This window comes from Petaurus breviceps, unplaced genomic scaffold (genome assembly GCF_028583685.1).
Source record: "Petaurus breviceps papuanus isolate PSGF00001 unplaced genomic scaffold, PetGlider_PUasm1.0 126, whole genome shotgun sequence".
Taxonomy (NCBI): Eukaryota; Metazoa; Chordata; class Mammalia; order Diprotodontia; family Petauridae; genus Petaurus; species Petaurus breviceps.
Genome location: NW_027185655.1, coordinates 14729806 through 14750345, shown reverse-complemented (window position 1 = coordinate 14750345; position 20540 = coordinate 14729806). Strand labels below are relative to the sequence as shown.

Genomic DNA, 20540 nt, shown 5'->3' with positions numbered 1-20540 from the left:
CTATGTGTGAAGTGACAATTTCACCTGAAGGAGCCCCCTACCTAGCCTCACCTCCCAAACAGCCTTGCACAAGAGGCCAAAGTTACTTGCCTTATACTAAGACTTCACCAAATACCAAAGACTGATGTATGCACCGTGTCTGACATGAGATGGCCTGAACTGGGAAACTGAGTCACCACTGACCTCTAAAACTCCAGTCACTTCCATGAGGGGGACCAGGTCTGCCTTCACACAGTAAGACAGCTTCTTGGTAAGTTCTGTCAATAGGGCTCTATAAACCCAAAACTCCTCTAGTTCCTGCAGAAAAATGAAGTGAAGAAAACTTCAGTAATGAAAATTTTAGGTTAATATCAAATGTCAGGCTGTATGGTCTCATGAATGATCATTAAATCAGGGATAATGGCATACCTCAGGAATCTTTACAAATGAATTCCTCAAACCAAAAAATTTCTGAGAATCTGGGGATCTTGAGAGAGGGCTTGGTTTGGGGGAAGAGGAAAGAGATATAAAAACATATCAAGTTTTCAAAACTTTGCTTTCCATATTTTGATACTTTGGAGATGCATCATCTCCAAGTTCAGTATCATAATATGGTCAGGGGCAGCTAGATGGCAGAGCAGGTAAGAGTCTTAGACCTGGAGTCAGGAAAACCTGAATTCAAATCTGGCCTCAGTCATTTACTGTGTGACCCTGGGCAAATCAATCCCTGTGCCACCTTGCCACCTAGCACACTGTTCTTCCACAGAGAATGCAGCCCAAATGCCAGGGGTCTTCTATGCCTTTCAACATTCTGTGGGTATCTTTGAAATTTAAAGATTATTCCTTTCGTATTCTCTACTTTCACTAAAAATACTTTTTTCATTTTTTAAAGGTTCTCTCTCTCTGTTCTCCCCCTCCTCCTTCTTTTCTTTCCCTTCTTCTGTCCTCCATCCCTCCTATTTCCATCTTCCCCTTTCCCCTTTTATCTCTGGGAAAAAGATGGACTTGTGTGTAAAGAAGCAGCTTGGAGACCCAGAAATGTCTGTGTGGCTCCCCTAATACAGCCCTGGACAATCCCCTTCTCCTGTTCAACTCTGAGGCCAGCTACCTGCCCAAGACACATGTGCTGATGACATAGAAACTCACTGTGTGGCCTGTCTGGCTACATGCCATAATCTGCACAACAGGTATTTTTTCTGTGTTTGGATTGAAACTCTAAACTCTTATCTACCCACATGAAGCCCATCATGTCACCCAGGTGTTTATATGACAGCATGTATTCTTTATTACTTGGGTTTACCAGGGTGGACTGCCCGTGGACACCCCCCCCCCTCCCACTGAGACCCAGGAGTATTTTGCACACTGAAAGAGACACAATGTAATGTGCAAATATGAACAGCTAGAAAATCTCATTTCATAAGTCTCGAACCCTCTCTGGTTTTCAGCTTCTTCATCTGTAAAATGAGGGAGTTGGGCTGGGTGATACATAAGGTCTTCTCTCTCTCTAAATCTATACTCCTAAGTCCTAATTCAGACTTGGTACTTCTCCAGTAAATCTCCTGGACATCTCTTCCCTGCCTGCTGCACTATAATCTGGGGCTGAAACTTTGGATAGTTTGAATTTCTGATTCACCTTTCTCACCTCCCTTATCCAATCATTTACCAAGTCATGACAATTCCATCTAAGCAACGCTGCTTATCTCCCCAATGCCCCAGAAAAGGCGTTCATTACCACTTGTCCATTTTAAATTTTAAATAAAAAAACATTTTAAATAAGGCTTCCTGTGCCTAAGCGGCTTCCTCTTTTCTGTTTCCCAATCAATGGAGGAAAACAAAACGGCATTACATATCATTTATTAAACACGTAATTATCTCAAAAGGCAGCATGGCAGAGCAAAGCTAGTCTTAGAATCAGGAAGACCCAAAGTCAAGTCCCAACTTTAACCTCTATTAGGTGTATGACCCTGGGAAAGTCACTTAGCCTCCTAGTACTACAGGCAATTATCTGATCCTGTAATATTGCCAATTTTCATTGGTAGAGGGAGTGTCCACACTGGAAGTTCCATAACCAATAAAAATCACAAGTCCATGATACAATAATGATAGCAATAATAATAATAATCACCTCACAGAAATGTAGTATGCAGGAGGAGAATGAGGCCGCTGCACTTAGAAGGTTTTGTACATATCCTCGAGACATGTTAAATTTTTCTGATACACTCCAGATATTGGTCTCTTTAAGTAACGCATAAAGAACAAAGGAGAGGTAGAACCTGTTGACTATGTTCTTGTCTACATCCTGGAAAGACATTTAAAATGACAGTCTGCCATTTACTGAATCAGAAATAACATGCCCTTTGAATTAGACACATGTAGTTACAATCAAGGTTGTAAAGGAAAATGAGTTATTTAGTTAAGATGATAACACAGCATATCCCTCACCCTCTCAAGTTGACCAGAGTTGGTGTTGATCAGTGGATTCTTTTGTCTTCTGTTTGTAATAGCTCTGAGCAGTTTTCTGTTATAATTTTTTAAAAATACTATTTTCAGGGTGGCTAGGTGGCACAATGAATAGAGCACCAGCCCTGGAGTCAGGAGGACCTAAGTTCAAATCCAGTCTCAAACACTTAACACTTACTAGCCATGTGACCTTGGGCAAGTCACAACCCCAATTGCCCTGTCCCTCTAAAAATAAAAAAAAAAATTGAAAAAATATTATTTTAACAACTTTGAGATCCTGCCTCTCACCTATCAGACTGGCTAATATGACAGACAAAAAAGGAAAATGAGAGATGTTGGAGGGGATGTGGGAACACTGGGACACTAATGCCCTACTGGTGGAGTTCTGAACTGATCCAAGCATTCTGGAAAGAAATGTGGAACTATGCCCAAAGGGCTATGCAACCGTGCATACCCTTTGATCTAGCAATGCCACTGCTAGGTCTCTATCCCAAAGACACTGGAAAAAGGGAAAAGGACCTATTTATACAAAAATATGGTGGCTCTTTTTGTGGTGGCTAAGAACTGGAAATCGAAGGGAAGCCCATCAATGGGGGAATGGCTAAACAAGCTGTGGTATATGATTGTAATGAATACTATTGTGCTATGAGAAGTGACAAGCAGGATGATTTCAGAAAAACCTGGAAAGACTTAAAATGAACTGATGCAAAGTGAAGCAAACGGAACCAGAATATCGTACACAGTAACAGCAATACTGTTCGATGAAGAACTGTGAGTGACTTGGCTATTCTCAGCAATACAATGATCCAAGACAATTCCAAAGGACTCATGATGAAGCGTACTATCTACCTCCAGAGAAAAGAACTGATATTGTTTGAATACAGACTGAAGCATGCTATTTTTTACTTTCATTCTTTTTCTTTTATTCGTCTTCTAGCATGACTAATAGGGAAATGTTTTTCATGATTGCACATGTATAACCTCTATCTCAGCAAGGGGTAAGGGAAAGAATTTGGAACTCAAAACTTTTTTTTTGTTAAAAAAATTGTTTTAGCATGCAATTGGAGAAAATAAAAATATATATTTTAAAAATACTGTTTTCAAATCTTTGGTTTGGTAATATTTTTCAGGATGCCTGATAAGACTTAAATGATCTCTCCCGGACCTGGTTTCCATGTCAAGTTTCTGTTCTGTTTTGTTTTTGTTAGTGTATACCTTAACATTTTCTTGTCCTTTATTAACCTTTTGGTTTTATTCTAATATTTCCTGGAGTTAACTGAGTTCTGTTGGTTCCATTCTATTTTTCAGAGATTTTGCTACTTTGGTAAAGTTTTACCCCTTCCATTCTGAGCTATTTGTTATGCCTTTAAAATTTCCTCCCCCGATCTTTCTTTGTATTTATTATTTCATTTTCCTTTCTACTTCAATTTTTTCTGGTTATTCTTGACGTCTTGTGGCCTAGCACTGCCCTTATTCCGCCGCCTTTTTGGGTTTCTGAAACGATTCGCAAGTTTTGTAGAGTCACATTTTTCTGGGTTTACCTCGAACTTTTTCTCAATTCATGGATATTTTTTCAGTATATGATGTTTCCTTTTGTTTGCTCCTATTTTTTCAGCCTTGGTTCTGGGTTTGAGATTATTTTGCTCATGTGAACTCCTCCTGGTCTTCTTGGATGGACTGGATAGTTCTTTCACCCTGCGCCTCTGTAGTCTGAATGATACTCCCACTGACAATCAAGATGGGAAGACTGTATGAGGCCTCACTACCCTTTACCTCAATCTCTTTCTGATTCAATCGCAAGTATTGATCAGACTGTATTTTTCTCCTTGTATGACATCTATTCAAGAGTTCACACACAGTAAGCATTTAATAAATGTTTGTTAACTGATGGTCCATCCCTTGTGGTTCTGTATGCTCTAGTAAAATGCCAAAGCTCATAAGGTTCTCAAGCTTCCTGCACACGCCCACTTGGCTGATCTTTCATTATTGTTCCCAGGGTTTCAAAGAGTACAGGGCTGGGGGCTTATCTCCCTGTGTAATGATCTCTGGGGAATGGTTCTGTCTGAGCTTCTGTTTAGACAGGCTAGAATTAGGACCTGGAGCTTGAAATGGCTTCTAGTCCTTTGCTTGGAGTACTGGCTAGTTGGATTCAGGGCTTTTTGTCACCAGTGAAGCTGGCTTCTCTGGCAAGACTCCTGTTTGACTTCATTGGTTTCTGTCTGTCTTCTTGTACACTTCTAGGATTAATGGAAAAGATTATTTGATTCTTTTTTTTTCTTAAATAGATGTTCTTTTGGGGATCTTTTTCAATATATCCTGGGGTTTATAAGGGAGAACTGGGATATTCTACATTTCATCTTGTAAAATCTTCACTGAAATTCACAATTCATTGTGAATAATTATGTAATAATTTTCACTAGAAGAACAACTGTAATCATCATGTGGAATAACTCTTGAAGCTAGAATAGAAAAATTATCATTTCTGCATATCACATGATGGCCTATTTAAGAACTCTAAAAACTAAACCACAACTAATAATAGTAATTTTAATTATAACAATAACAAGAGAAACTAAGCATTTACTATGTACCAGGCACTGGATTAAGTGCTTTACAAATATTATCTCATTTGATTTTCTTAAGAACTCTAGGAGGCATGGGCTATAATTATCCCTATTTTACAGATGAAGATACTAAGGCAAACAGAGGTTAAGGGACTGCCCCAAAGTCACACAGCTAATATGGTTCTGAGGTCACATTTGAACTCAGGTCTTCCTAACTTCAAGCCCCCTGTGCTCTATCCACCCAGAATCCCAGAAGAAAACACTCTATAAGGAAATAAAGTCCTAAATAATTGGAGGAATATTAATTGTTCATGTATAGGCTGAACCAATATGATAAAAACACAGCCTAAATTCATTCAAGTTCCATATAAATCAAACTAACAAGTTTACTTTATAGACAATGAAATACATCTGGAAGAAATAAAAGTCAGGAATCTCAAGGGAAATAAGGAAAGTAAGAAAGAATTCTGACCCAGCAGTACAAAATCAAAAACTATTTGGTAAAAGAAGAAACCTGGATCAGAGGAACAAATCAGATACACAACATACAGTAGCCTATTGTTCAACAAACCTGAGAGCCTCAGCTACCTCAGCTAATAAAATAAAGGTAGACTATTCAACAAACTTCCAGGAATATAAACCTCATATAATAGCATATATTTATAGAAGAGTATGTAATCATATTATATACCAAAAGAAGTTCCAAATGAATATGTAAGTTAGATTGAAAGGTGACATCATAAATAAATTAGATGAGAAAGGAAAGAAAAACCTTTTACAACTATAGGTACGGGAAGAATAGATGACCATACAAGGCTCTGAAAAGATCACAGCAGATTAAATAGGCAATTTTGATTACATAAATTAAAAAGGTTTTGCACACACACACAAAATCAAAACCCAATGCAGTAGAAATTCGAAGAAAAACAGGTAGCTGGGAAAGAAATCTTTGCAGCAAATATCCCTGATAAAGATCTCATATCCCAGATATATAAAGAAATGAAAAGCCATAAGAACAAAAATCATCCCCCAATAGATAGTCAAAGAATAGGAATAGGCAATGATCTGAACTATTAATAGTTACATAAACAAATGCTCCTGGCTACAGAGAGATGCAAATTAAAACAACACTCAGGATTTATCTTCAAACTATCAGATTGGTAAGGATGACAACAAAGGAAAATGACAAATGCTGTGGAAAAACAAGCATATTCATATATCGTTGGCAAGAGTGTGAATTAGTACAGCCTTTCTGGAAAGCAATTTGGAACTATGCCTCGAAAGCTACTAAACTACACATATTGACTTGGAGATATCACTTCTAGGTCTACACCAGGGTTGGGGAAACTGGCCTCGAGGCCACATGTGGCCCTCTAGGTCCTCAAGTGCAGCCCTTTGACAGAATCCAAACCTCATAGAACAAATCCCCTTAATAAAAAGGTTTTTTTTTTCCTTTTGGAGGGCAATTGGGGTTAAGTAACTTGCCCAAGGTTACACCGCTAGTTTTTTGTGTGTGGGTGTTATGTGTCTGAGGACGGAACCAAACTCTGGTCCTCCTGACTCTGGGGCCGGCGCTTTACTCACTGCGCCACCTAGGCGCCCTAAAAGGATTTTTTCTATAAAACTTGGACTCAGTCAAAAGGCTGCACTCAAGGACCCAGAAGGCGACATGTGGCCTCAAGTCCGCAGGTTCCCCACTCTGGTTTACACTTAAAGAAATCAAGAAGAGAAGAAAAGAAACCTTTTCCCAAAATATGTACAAAAATATTTATATCCGCCTCTTCTTGTAGTGGCAAAGATGGGAATGCCCATCAGCTGGGGAATGCCTGAACAAATTATGGATTATGTGCTGTAAGAAATGATGAAAGGGACGGTTTTAGAGAAATCAGGGAAGATTTAACGAAATGATGCCAAGTGAAGTGAGCAGAACCAGAAGAATTATTTATATAATAAGAATAACAATGTAAAGAAAAAAAAAGGCTTTGAAAGACCTATGTATTCTGACCAATGTAATAAGTGTCTGTCATTCTAGAGTCCTGATGATGAAGTATGCATCTCTTCCTGACACAGACTCAAGATGCAGAACAAGATGTTTTTTTCTGGACAAAGTCAATGTAGGGAATTCTTTTCTTTTCTTTTTCCCAATGAGGGGCCTTGTGATAGCACATAGGACCCCACCCCAGCCCAAATGAGAAGAGAAGAGAGCAAAAGGAAAGTCAGAAGAAGTTACCCAGGGAGGACAGCTCTGAAAGATATTTGTTGATTTTATTATGTACTTAAAAAGAATAAGTGCGAGCTCCATAAAAGAAATTCACAATTTCACATACAAGCTCTTCCCTCCATTCTACATTGTACATGGAAATATTAATTTTATATTGTAAAATTCAAGATAAAAAAAATTAGCTTACCTTTTTAATAGCTTGACCTGAGGCTTTCTTTGTAATAAAGCTTTCTGATACTCCAATAATCGCTGCTACCTTTTGCTCTGCGGAACTGAGGTGGCTGAACTATATTTTAAAAAGGGGAATAATTAGAAAAAAGTCAAGTGAAGGTTTTTTTTTCTCAAAATAAATTCTTCATTATTATCTCTTCCATTCTGTCTACCATATTAAAGAATTGCAAGGTATGGCATAAACTTTATTTAAGAGCATAGCTATATTTTATGTACTGTTATAATGAAACTTTTTGTTGGGGATATTTAAAGGCAAAAATAACATTACTAATCTTGTGTCTCCAACTGTCTATAGCCCATATCAAACTGGATTTCACCCTGTAGAAATCTTAAACTTAACACATCCAAAACTAAAGTCATTATATTGCCAGAAAACCTTTCCCTCTTTCCAACTTCCCTTTCCTGTAAAGGATACCACCATCTGCCCAGCACTTAGACTTGAAACCCAGGTGTCACCCCTGACTCCTGTCTTTCACTCCACATACAATCTCATAAAGAAAGAGGGAGGAGGAAGAAGAGAAAAAAGGTGTTCAGGGAGGACAAACAGCTCTGCTATGAGGGCTTGCCGAGCCCTTTTCCAGGCTGCTCATCCACCTTGGGTGTCCACTGATTTACCTACCTCTGACCTGTGGCTCCAAAAAGCTGCAGCACATGCAGTGGCCGCAGCCAGACAAACTATCTCGGCAGATGGGCTAAACCAGGCTGAGGGTAGCCAACAGGCCCCAAAACTGCTGGTGAGCATGTGAAGACTTTATCTAGCAGGCCTTGCAGAGTGCCTAGAGCTTGTTCACACATCAGAAACTGAGGCCATCCACTGCATCCTGGGCTACAGAAGATTGACCTGACTTTTGTCCTGCCACTGGACTCTGATGACTCAGGAAGAAAGAGGCTGATGACTGCCGAACTCTACCTCACTTAGATCTAATTCACATGCAAGTCAAGACATCACTCGTGATATCACTGGTCCTTTTCAAAAATGAAGGATGAACACCAGCACAGCCTGGCCTCTCCTCTGACACTGACCACACGATGGAGCAGGCCCTTCACCAATACCTGGACTACTTTAATAGCTGTTAATTGGTCTACCTGCCTCAAATTCTTTCCAATCCAAGCCCCCCTCCATCAAGCTATCAGAATGATCTTCTTAAAGCTACATATTATCTTCAAATGTAAGATCCTCAGTTTTGGCTTTTAAAGTCCTCCTTCACCACCCCACCTCCAGCAAGGCTGGCCTCCCTGCCCTGCCTCGCCCAAAATTCTACCTCTTTAGACTGTGCATTTTTGTTGGTTGTCGCCATTTCTAGAATTTTCTCCATCCCTATTCCTGCCTTTGCACTTCCTTCAAGTCTCAGCTAAAATCATATCTTCTGCAAGAAACCCTTCCTGCTTCAAGGCTAGGGCCCTCCCCCTGAGATTATCTCCATTCACCCTATCTATAACTTGCCTGTACACAGTTGGCAAGTATCTTGCCTTCTCTCATCAGATTCTGAGTTCCTTGAAGACAAGGATTATTTTCCCTTTCTTTATATTCCTGGTTACTACGGGGTCTAGCACAGAGGAGGTGCTATTTAATAAATGCACGTTAATGACCTGAACTGATTACAGATATTGCAAATGTCATTAGTAAGGTCAGGGAATTGTGGGAAGCAAAAACAGGCTATCAGAATGAACATGTACATTTTAGTGTTTATTTTAAAAATAACTATACTGATAATCTGCCAAAGTACCACAGTGCCTAGGCTATATCACTATATAATATTACTTGCATTGTCACTATTCAATCTCAAGTACTAAATAACACTTCCTGAATTCACTTTATCATTGGGTTAGGCTGGTTCTATATGTACTAGTGTGGGATCATGGGAAGGCTGAGAGAATTCAGTTCTAAGAAAATAAAGGCTTTTCTTAATAGGATGAAGGATACAAGTTTCAATGTGTAGAATTCTGTGTCAGACACAGCTCAAAGATACAGGTTCAAGTCAAATGCAATGTATAGAATACACATAGCATGGCTCTCCTTGCCTCCTAAGATTTCCAAGTATGGCAGCATATGCAGGTGGCCACACAAGGAAGGACTACATCTAGTCTGAGAGAGCCTCATTCTCCTTGCTGGTGGGGTACCAAATCATCAATACAACCTTGCCGAGTCATATTCCCAAGTTCTCTTGGGCCTGGGTTAGCAGAAGCAAGAACACAGGCTGAGTAAGCTGAACTACATCATGAGACCTATAGGCTTTATCTAATATAGGGGGAATAACAGTACATTTTACCACCCTCAAAGAATTCTGCTTTTGCTAAATCAACAGTTGTGGTCTTTTATTATTTTCTTTATGTGGAAATAAAATGTAGTAAAGATGCTATTTCTTTAGATTCAGAATTATTTCTTTAGAATACAGAAGATCTGAGTTCAAGACAAAATTCAATACTTTAAATCTAAACAGAAAGGAACCATTTATATACTTTATGAAGAATAGATATTTATTTTCTGAGTAGCTTAAATAATGGAATTTCTTTTAAATTTGTTCTTACCCGACTGAGATATATCATCCAATCTGGTCTACACTGAGAAACCATATCATACGGAGTTGTTAGGTAGATAAGGTGAAGGTAGCTTTCAAGCACAAGTCCTTCAAGGCCTTTCTTTAAGTCTTTGTACAGAATATCACAATAAGCCAAGTCTAAAGTTCCTAAAAAGAAAGGTACCATAGCTGTTTTAATTTTTCGTGATCTCAACAGAAAAATGCTAGAGCTTTTAAGTTTTATGCATGTTTAAATATATATATTATCTCTTAAAAAGACATAATAATTGAACACAATGAAGAAATGACACTAGGGAGTTCCAACGTCAAAATCACTTATTAAAACAGGAGGAGCTGAACATTGATTTGAAAGTTCTGGTGACATTAATTAAGAATACTGCCATATATGGACATCTTATGCTAAAATATTATGCTGGAGTTGTCATAGCAATTTCCACTCTTAACAAAGAGAAAGAGACCAGTAGACAGAAGAATGGATCTTTTCCTGTTCCTCACTAACTTTTCCAATCCTGTTAGCTAACTTGCTGTGTGATGATAGCAGGAGGCTCTAGACATAAGCTTTGCCTGTAAACTAGAAATAATTCTTATCCCAACCATATGTCAGGGCTATTGTAATGCTCTAAGGAGATGATAGGTGAAAATGACTCAAAAGTGCAAAGCACTGCAGTAATACAATGTACTACTAAAAGTACTTCGGTTAAATGAACAGAAAAAAGTGGGGAGAAAAATCATCCCAAGACAACTTACTTTGATCTCAGTTTAAATTTAAATCTTTCACATTTAACCCTTTACATTCTGGCTTCTGACCTCATCATTCCAATGAAACTATTCTCTCCAAAGTTACGAGACATTTATTAATTGTCAAACCCAACGGCCTTTCCTCAATCCTCATTCTCCTTGACCCATGCAGGCTTTGACACTGCTGACCACTCTCTGCTCCCTGAAATTCTCTTCTTTCTAGGTTTTTGGGACATGACTCTCCCTGGCTTCTCCTCCTACCTATCTGACGTCTCTCTGCCTCCTTGGCTGATTCCTCTATCACAGGTGTCGTACCAGGATCTGCCTTGGGCCCTCTTCTCTTCTCTCTCTAGACTACTTTACTTGGTGATCTTACCAGTTTCCATGGATTTACTTACCACCTACCTAGCCTGTCCTAACATCTTGGCTGATCTCCAATCTTGTGTCCCTAGCTGCCTTTCAGACATCTTGAACTAGATGTTCCAGAGATACCTTAAACTCAACATGCCCAGGACTGGGGTCGTTATATTTCTTCCAACTATCTCTCAATCTCTATATTCATTCTGTTGCCAAGGCCTGTTTCACCCCGAGACACTGCTCAAAGATGCATCATTTTCTCCCCTGAAATTCAGGTGCAGGCCTTCAAAACCTCACCCTTGAACTCTTGTAAGACCCTGCAGGTGGGGTCCGTCTCAAGTCTCTCCCTACTCCAATCCATCCTCCATTTGCCACCAAAGTGATTTTCCTAAAGCACAGGTCTAACCACAGCACCCTCTCGCCCCCAACTCAATAAACTCCAGTGGCTCCCTACTGCCTCCAGAATCAAATAAATCTGTTGGCCATTCAAAGTTCACAGCATAGTTCCCTTCTCTCTCTCCAGTTTTCTTACTCTTTGACACAACCTCTTCAATCCAGTGATGCTCCATCTCTCAGCTCTAGGCATTTTCAGACTGTCCCCCACACCTGGCATGCTCTGCCTCCTGACTATACCTTTAAATCCCCAATAAAATCTACCCTGTACAGGAAGCCTTTCCAATGCTGTAATTCTAAAGCCTTCCCTCTCTTAATTATTTCCTATTTATCTTGTATATAGCTTGCTTGTACATATTTGTTTGCTTGTTGTCTCTTCTACTACAATGTGAGATCCTTGAGGGCAGGGACTATCTTCTGCCTCTTCTCTTACCCCCTGCACTTGGAACAATGCCTGGCACATAGTAAGGGCTTAATAAATGTTTATTGACTACTAGCTGTCCAGAGCACTTATTGCTATGTAAGGTTCGAACTTTCTAAATCTCTTTTTTAATAGTCCCCCCATTAAGGAACCTTCTCTGTAAAACCCTGTGTTGTGTGCCACTACCAGGAAAGGCTCCTGAGACAGCTCTGGAAGGTGTCCAAGACTGAGGGACCTGGGTGTGTGAAGCAGAATTATACCAAAAATTTTGGAGTATTTATTAGCACAAAACAACTAAAATTAAAAAAAAATTTCTGGCATAGCTAGCTCATCATTTCCTCATTGTAATTAAATAATTAAAATATTTTAACATACTTATGTATAACTATTTTTAGATTAAATCAAGACTTAATCATCCTACTGGTCTTAAAAAATGAAAAGGCCTTTTATTACTAGTTTTTGGAATTCACATTAAGGAATACTCTCTCTCTTATCACCTCTTCCTTACTATTGTAGCTCCTTTCAAGACTCAGCTAAAAAAATTACCTTCTGTAGGACATCTTTCCCGCCCCACCTTTCACTTATATATATACACAACCCCATATAATGTATATTTCTGTATACATAAGTGTATACATGAACATATAATAATGTATTTGTGTATATATAAATATCTACACTTATATTTATATCTTTATAAATGCCATATATACTATTACGTGTATATATATACACACATATCTATAAGTATATCTTTTAGAAACGTAGTTGATATTGTGTCTTCATTAGAATGTAGGCTCTTTGAGGGCAGAGACTGGTTTATTTTTCCTTCCTCTCTGTCCCTAGCATTTAGGACAGTACTTGTGAACACTTAATAAATGCCTTCTGGATGACCACTCTCCATACAGATATTTAGATCCCATATAAAGATGGGATAAATATATAAATAATGTATATTATATAATAATATAAATAAAAATATCCCATAAGATATTGGATCCCATATAAAAACAAATTAGAGGAGCAAGGAAGAGACTGTCTTTCTGATACGCTGGGTAAGGGACAAGTTCACGATGAAACAAGGGAAAGAAAAGATCACAGAAGATTAAATAGAGAATTTTGATTACATGAAATTAAAAAAAAGCTTTTGCACAAACAAAACCAATGCAGTTAAAATCAGAAGACAAAGGATTAGGAAAGAAATCTCTGTAGCAGATGTGATAAAGATTTCATATCCCAAACTATGAAAAATGAATCAAATTTCTAAGGACAAGACCCATTCCCCAACAGATAAATGGTCAAAGGATGTGAACAGGAAGTTTTCTAAGGAAGGAATACAAGCTATCACCAGCCGTATAAACAAATGCTCCAAATCACTAATAAACAGAGAAATGAGAATTAAGGAAACACTGAGGCGCCACATTTATCAGATTAGTAAAACTGACAACAAAGGAAAACGACAAATGTTAGAAGGACTATAAAATAATAGGTATATTCACACATTGTTGGAGGAGCTGTGAATTGGTTCAGACACTCTGGAAAGTAATTTGGAACGGTAAAGTCACCAAACTGGACATATTTTTTAACCCAGCTCTACCACTAGTAGGTCTATGCTTAGATGAAAAAGAGAGGAAAAGAAGTCATAAGAATGAAAACTGTTTAGTGTAGTAGCAAAGAGCTGGACAGTAAAGGGCTGCCCATCTGCTGGGGAAGTAAATAAACAAATTATGGCATACAAAAATGAATATAGCCATAAGAATGTTAAAATAAGAATTTTTAGAGCAAACTGGGAAGCCTTCTAATAACTGATGCAAAATGAAGTGAGCAAAGCAGATTAATACAAAGATAGCAACATTAGAAAGAAAAACAACTTCAAAAGATTTTAGAGGTCTGATCAATGTAAAGAAAAATCAAGATTAAACATATTACACATGTCCTGACAGAGAGGAGATGGATTCAAAATCCAGACTATATATATTTGGACACGACCAATGAAGGAACTTTGTTTGACTACACATATTTGTTGTGAGGATTTCCTTCTTTTCTCCTCTCTTTTTGAATATTTGGGAAGGCAAGAAATGAAGGAGAAAGAAAATAAATGCATGTTAATTGGAAAAAAAATTATATTTAAAAAACAATAAAAAAAGACATTTGACTGTGAAATTTTCTTTTCCACTAATAAGCTACCATCTGGAAGTAAGTAGAAAAACCTCCCAGTCAGTTTCCTCAGTACTCAAAGGATTTTTACTTTCATTTATTTATTTATTTTTGGAGGGCAATTGGGATTAAGTGACTTGCCCAAGATCACCTGATTAGTTTTTGTGTTAAGTGTCTGAGGCCAGATTTGAACTCAGGTCCTCCTAACTCCAGGGCCAGTGCTCTATTCACTGCGCCACCTAGCCACCCCACTCAAAGGATTTTTAAATAAATAAAAAAATAGGATTGTAATATTCTACTCAGATATGGTAAGAGTCCCACAAGGCCCTTTACAGGCTTTTATTAACCACTATCTTGTTTAAAATACTTATTTTTATTTTATTTTCAAGATACATTAGTAACTATAAAAACCTAAACTAACCTTTTAAACTGAGAATATACCATACTCAACTTCAAACAAATAAAATTTAAAAGGATCTTCTTCTTTAGGGATAACAATTTTTAATAATTCAAAATAGCTAAAAAAAATGAGTAGCTTGTCCTATAAGGAAGATTAACATAAATATGGAAATACCTAGAAAATTAACACACCACATTTGAAATGCAAATTAGCCATGTAATTCATCCCAGTCCCTTACCTTTTAAAGAGGCCTGCCCTAACTTTGTGATCTGTAAATCACACTGGGACTCTCCTTCACTCTTACAAACACTCTGTCTTTGGAGGAGTCCTTTTTCTATTAGGGTTGCCAAAGCTTTCTGAGATATTTCCCAAAGGCTTTTTTCTGCAGATAAACTCTTCTGCTGAATGCCAAAAAATGTACCACACATAAAGTGATATATACCTTCCAGGTTCTTTGCTATCTGAAAAATGTTTGGAAATTAAATGAATAATCAACATCACAACATCAACACACAAAGTAGAATATACATTATTCATGGGTATGACAGGCAGATAAGTTACTTGAACAAGAAACTTGCATATGACAGATGAAGATACATTTTAAAATATTAAAACAAAAGAAAAATTAAAACATCCTGCTGGAAGTAAATATCCATCAAACTTAAGTCTTATTAATCATATAACAGGATCCCCAAAGGGAAGTCACATGGTTTAGTAGAAAGAAGGCTGGTCTTGGAGGCAGGAAGATTTAGGTACAAGTCCTATTTCCAAGACATACTAGCTGTATTGTATGGTCATGGACAAGTCACTCAATTTTTGTATAGTCAACTCTCTAAGATTATTAATTACAGTTTAGCTGCCAATGTGCATTAATGGAGGGAATTTCCACACCAGGAACTTCCCAACACTTTCTCTGTCCTCTCCCAAACCCAATAAAATAAAACCCAAAATCCTGTTCAGTTGCTATGAACAGTTCTCAAAAGAACTGCACACTATTAACAAATATAGGGAAGATTATCAGATCACTATTAAGAGAAATGTAAATCAAAGTGACTCAGGTTACACCTCACACCTAGCAAAATGACAAAGATGTCAAAAGACTGAGATAATGTGGAAGGGGCCATGGGAGAACAAGAGCACTAATATGCTATTGATGGAGATGTGAACTGGTCTAGTTGTTGAAGAAACATTTTGGAATTGTGCTTTAAAAAGTGACAAAAACATTCTTGCCATTTCACCAAACATCTCATGGCAAGGTATGTACCCCAAGGAAGCCAAGGTCCCATACACATTCACTTGAGCAATTTTTGTGGTAGCAAAAAGTTGGTAACAGCTAAGAAATGACTAAACAAACTGTGGTGCATGATATGCTAAGAAAAAATGAACATTGCAGTGATACCACTACTGGGTGGAATGTTGGAGCTGATGCACGTCAGCTCCCAAGAGCTGTTGAGCAAACACTACAAACCAGGACTGGATGTATTATTTTGATGTTTGTTTAGACTTAACAAAGTGATAAATTGAATTTTCTGTTCATCTAATGGTTCTAATTATTTTCATAAAACCATCTTTAACAAATTTTGTTTAAAATCATTCATATAAAACAGTACAGGCAACCTGTTACTATTGGCACTAAAAGTAATTGTTGGTTGCATTTGACCACTTTTAAACTCCGCCCCCCCTTCTCATTCCCATTTTCCTTTTCACTTGCTTTCTTTCTACCATTTAATCCCTTCACTAAGACTATGATTTAATCCTTCTAATAAACATTCATAAGCACTACTTAATCAGATCTATCATAGGCATGGTCTGATCTACCACCAGGTTTGAGACTGGAATGAAATTAGACACTGGCAGACTAAGTCTGGGGTTCTTAAAACCTTATATGTGAAAGCCCATGGTCCCCTGGTAGGATTATGCTTAGCTTTGCTAGCTAGGACATCCCTGACTGAAAGCCTTTAACTTTTCTGTATTATGAGCTCTCCTCTCCTTTACTGCCAAAGCTGCCAAGTATTAGGTGATGCTAACTACAACTCCTTGTTACTTAACTCTTTACTTCTGGCTGTTTTCTAGTAGTTTCTCTGTGACTTAGAAGCTCTAGATTTTAGCTATGATGTTCCTAGGAGTTTACATTTGGTGTTTGTTTCAGGAGATGAATAGTGGATTCTTTCTACTTTCATTCTGTTCTCAGGTTCTAAGAATTCTGAAGGGTTTTTATTCATAATTTACTGAAATGTGCAATGCTGACCTTTTGTTTTTTTGGTCAGAATTTTCAGATAAATCTGATAATTCAGATTATTTCTACATGCCCTATTATACAAAACAGAAGTTTGTGATAGTGTATTTCTTAACATTTTCTTCTTTTTTTTTCCAAACTTTTTCTTCTGTTTTAATGTTTCTAGTTTTCTTATTGAGTCACTTTTTTTCTCTAGCCCATTCCAATTTTGAGAACATTCAGTTCTTAGATGAGGTTTTCCTTTTGTTCTGAAGTAATTTATATTTATTTATAAAGAAATTTATACAGTATGACCTCTTTCTGATGAAGCCATGCTGGATCAACACTTCCTTTTATTAACAATATTCCCACATTAAAAAAAAAAGATGTCTATTGCTAGTTTTTGCTTTTATATCACCTTCATTTCCAAATATGTTCTTTCCTTCTCCCCTAACAATCAAGCAGTTCACAGAAACAAAGAGTAAAAAAGAAATAGAAAAAGAAGTTGAGCAAAACTAATCAATACCTTAATGAAGTCTGTCAGCATACACAATATTCCATACCCATAGTCTCCTACCTCAACAAAGAAAAGAAGTACAATGTCTGCCCTCTCAAAAGATAAGCCTAGTCCTATAATTAGTGTTCAAATGGGGCTTTTTTGTTCTTTGTATTTACACTGTTTTTGCTGTACCTTAAGTGGTTTGCCTAGTTCTAATTTCACTCTACTTCAGTTGACATGTCTTCTTATGCTTCTCTGAATTCTTAGTACTTGGGATTTCCCACAGTGGAATCATATTCCATTATATTCATGTACCACAATTACTTTAGCTATTCCCCAGTCAATAGTCATTTATTAAGTGTCTACCAGGTGTTCCCTTTCAACTTAAAAGTAAATTCTAGAAATCTGCTAGGAAATTAAAATCAAATCACTAGTCTACAGTTTCCTGCATTTTCAAATTCCACAGTTTAATAAAGAATGAATAAGGGAATGGAGAAGTACCAGTATTCATCAGGAAAGTACTTCCATATAAAAATCTTGAATTAGTTGGTAAGAAATTTCATAGATACCTTTAGCCCAATTAATGACAGCAGCAAACTTTGGATTCCTTTTGTGATTTCTTGCCCAAGATGGCTATAACAGTTCTCCAGAGGACTGTTTACTAAATCCAGCACCTATAAAATAAAACTACATTACACTTAGTGTTAATTTAATTTTATCACAGAAATTACAGTTCTAGCTAAGAAATTCTATTACTACTCCTTTTTAAAAACAGAAAGTAAAAAGTATTTGATATCCATGAAGTTTTGACTTTATGGAACAATATGTAACTAGATATTTATGAATCTCAAAAGCAGAATCTCATAACATGTCTATAGAGCAGGTAAAAATAATCTATCATGCTCAATATAAGGAAAAACAGTAAATTCTAGTTTGAGTTTTTCTAAAATTAAAAAACTCGAAAAAATGCCGGATCAGAATCTCAGCACCTAAGAATTTTCTACATAAAAGGACGATGGTCTACATTACCAGGTGCTTGTCTTTTTCCTGTAATATAAGGATACTTTCACCAACAGTATCTATTCCAGCTCGACCAGCTCTGCCAATCATCTGTTGATACTGATTCCTCTTCAAAAACTGCGTTGCAATATAAGGTGCTCTCAAAATAACTCTATGGTATGAGAGAAATGCATTAACATTTAATTTTCACCTGCTATCAACAGCAAAATTTAAGTTTTATCCTTGCTTTGTTTTTTGCATACTAGTCATCTTCCCAATATACCAGCCCATGAAGTTGTAACAAGGAACATCAATTAAGTAAAACTGACAAAGCAACCACATCTGACTGTATGGTACTTTTTTTTATAGGTGCTTCTGTTGCTCACAAGTCTGTTCAAATTCAAACTGGATATTTGAGTCAAACAGTAAATCTCTCTCCCTCTCTTCCTCTTTCTCTCTCCTTCTCTCTCTCACACACTCTCTCCTTCTCTCTCTCTCTCTCTCTCTCTCTCTCTCTCTCACACACACACACACACAGAAAACCCCACTAGAAAGTGGAAGATAGGGATAAATTCTTAAGAAGAGAAACTATTACAAAAGATAAAATAGATAATTTCATTCCATGAAATTAAAAGGCTTTTTATACAAGAACATAATTAATGAAACAAAGTTAAGGAAAGCTGATGATTGAAAAATCTTTTTATTAACTATCTCTGATAATAGTATATCAAAGATACAGAGACAACAGAAATATGAAAAAACAAAAAACACTCCCCTTTAATAAGTGGTCAAAGAATATGAATAAACCATTCTGCAAAGAAGAACTGCAAAACATAAATAAACATAATATTGCTTTAAATCACTAATAAGTATTCAGCTCTGGACCTGTGATTTCAATGGTCTAGGGAATGATGAGTAAGCTTCCTCTACTGATGCAGGTCAGTACTGATTCTAGAATAGGTCACACAGCTCTTAAATGTCAGAGGTGGGACTTGTACTCGGAGCTTTGAAAGACCTGGGTTCAAGTACTGCATCTAACATAGAGTGGCCATGGCTCCCTGAACAAGTGATTTAACCTCTTGGGGCCCCAGGAAACTCTCTAAGACTATAAGCTACAAAGATGGTACCAAACTACACTGACAGAATGAGCTCCTTCACTGGAAGCTCCCTGTGGCAATGGAAAGGCAGGTTCAAAGTCCTATATTTAGCCCTAATGATTAACATTTACACATTACTCTAAGGTTTGGAAAGTACATTGCCTATATCCTTTCTTTTGATGCATAAAAGAAATGCAAATCAAATAGCCCTGGTGCTTCACCTTGAATCCGACCCAAGAAATAGGCAAATTTGGGAATAGCAAATGTTAGTAGGGCTGTAGAAGAAAAGGCTCAAGTTACTAGTAGAGCTATAAATTGATTCACCCATTCTGGAAAACAATTTGGAATTACATAAAAAATGTGACTGAACTCTCCATATTTTTTGACGTAGAGATTCCACTGAAAGAAACATAACTCCCAAAAGGTCAATGACAAAGAAGAAGGGCCTCAGATACAAGGAGAATATTTATAACTATTTTTTTGTGGTGGCAAAGAACAGGAAACAAAGGATATGTCCACTGATTGGGGAATGGCTAAATAAATTGTAGCCACATAAATGTAATGGAATATTATTATTCTTCAAAAACTAAAGTATGTAGAATCAGGAAAACAATATGCACAATAACAATGAAAATGGAATGAACGACAAAAGCAGTGGTGCCAAAGCCACAAAAACAGATATTCCTGCATACTGACTTAGAAAACTACAAATTAACCTTATTTATGTTGTATTTTTCCTTTTTAAAAAATTTCCAATTACAATTTAATTGGGAGTTTTACAGGCTAAGTTTGAGACCTCTGAACAAAAGAAAAGAAACTAAATACTTTGATTATGATGACCAAGCTTTCCTCCAAAGAAGTGGTATCAGAAAATACCCCTTAGTCTTTCTTTGTAGAAGTGAGGGTATGTGGGTAATATTATATATAATGTCAGATTTTTTTCCTTATGTTTGTTATTTTAGCTGAGTTTTTTCCTTTTTATTAATGAATTATGAAGGATGGCTCTCTGGGAATAGTGGGGGAAGTAATAGGAAAAGGTTAAGTGGGAAATGTAGGCAATGTACAAATAACATAAAAGATTTTTAAATGATTTTAAGTATGAGCTTTTATTTTAATTAAATTTATTAAATGTATCTTAAGTTGGTAGAAGCACGACCCTCCCGCGGCTCCGGCTTCCACCCTCCCCAATCCATGTAAAAAGGGGACTCTAAACAAACTTTGGAGCTGCAGAACCCACAAAATGACACAGAGAAGCTAACCTCCCGCTGA

General features: G+C 37.1%; 1 protein-coding gene across 3 annotated transcripts in view; it reads right to left on the bottom strand.

Moving 5' to 3' along the window:
- HELQ (helicase, POLQ like) overlaps positions 1 to 20540 on the bottom strand; it is a 51571-nt gene that overhangs the window by 9789 nt on the left and 21242 nt on the right. For 2 of the 3 annotated variants that reach the window (XM_069093149.1, XM_069093134.1), the window contains 7 exons: positions 18205 to 18346; positions 17745 to 17849; positions 14700 to 14922; positions 9985 to 10142; positions 7412 to 7510; positions 2105 to 2278; positions 184 to 297 (listed from right to left, as the gene is read on the bottom strand). In XM_069093149.1, the coding sequence (XP_068949250.1) occupies positions 184 to 297; positions 2105 to 2278; positions 7412 to 7510; positions 9985 to 10142; positions 14700 to 14922; positions 17745 to 17849; positions 18205 to 18346 (1015 nt within the window). The remainder of the gene's footprint in view (positions 1 to 183; positions 298 to 2104; positions 2279 to 7411; positions 7511 to 9984; positions 10143 to 14699; positions 14923 to 17744; positions 17850 to 18204; positions 18347 to 20540) is intronic. The other variant, XM_069093141.1, reaches the window with a different exon arrangement.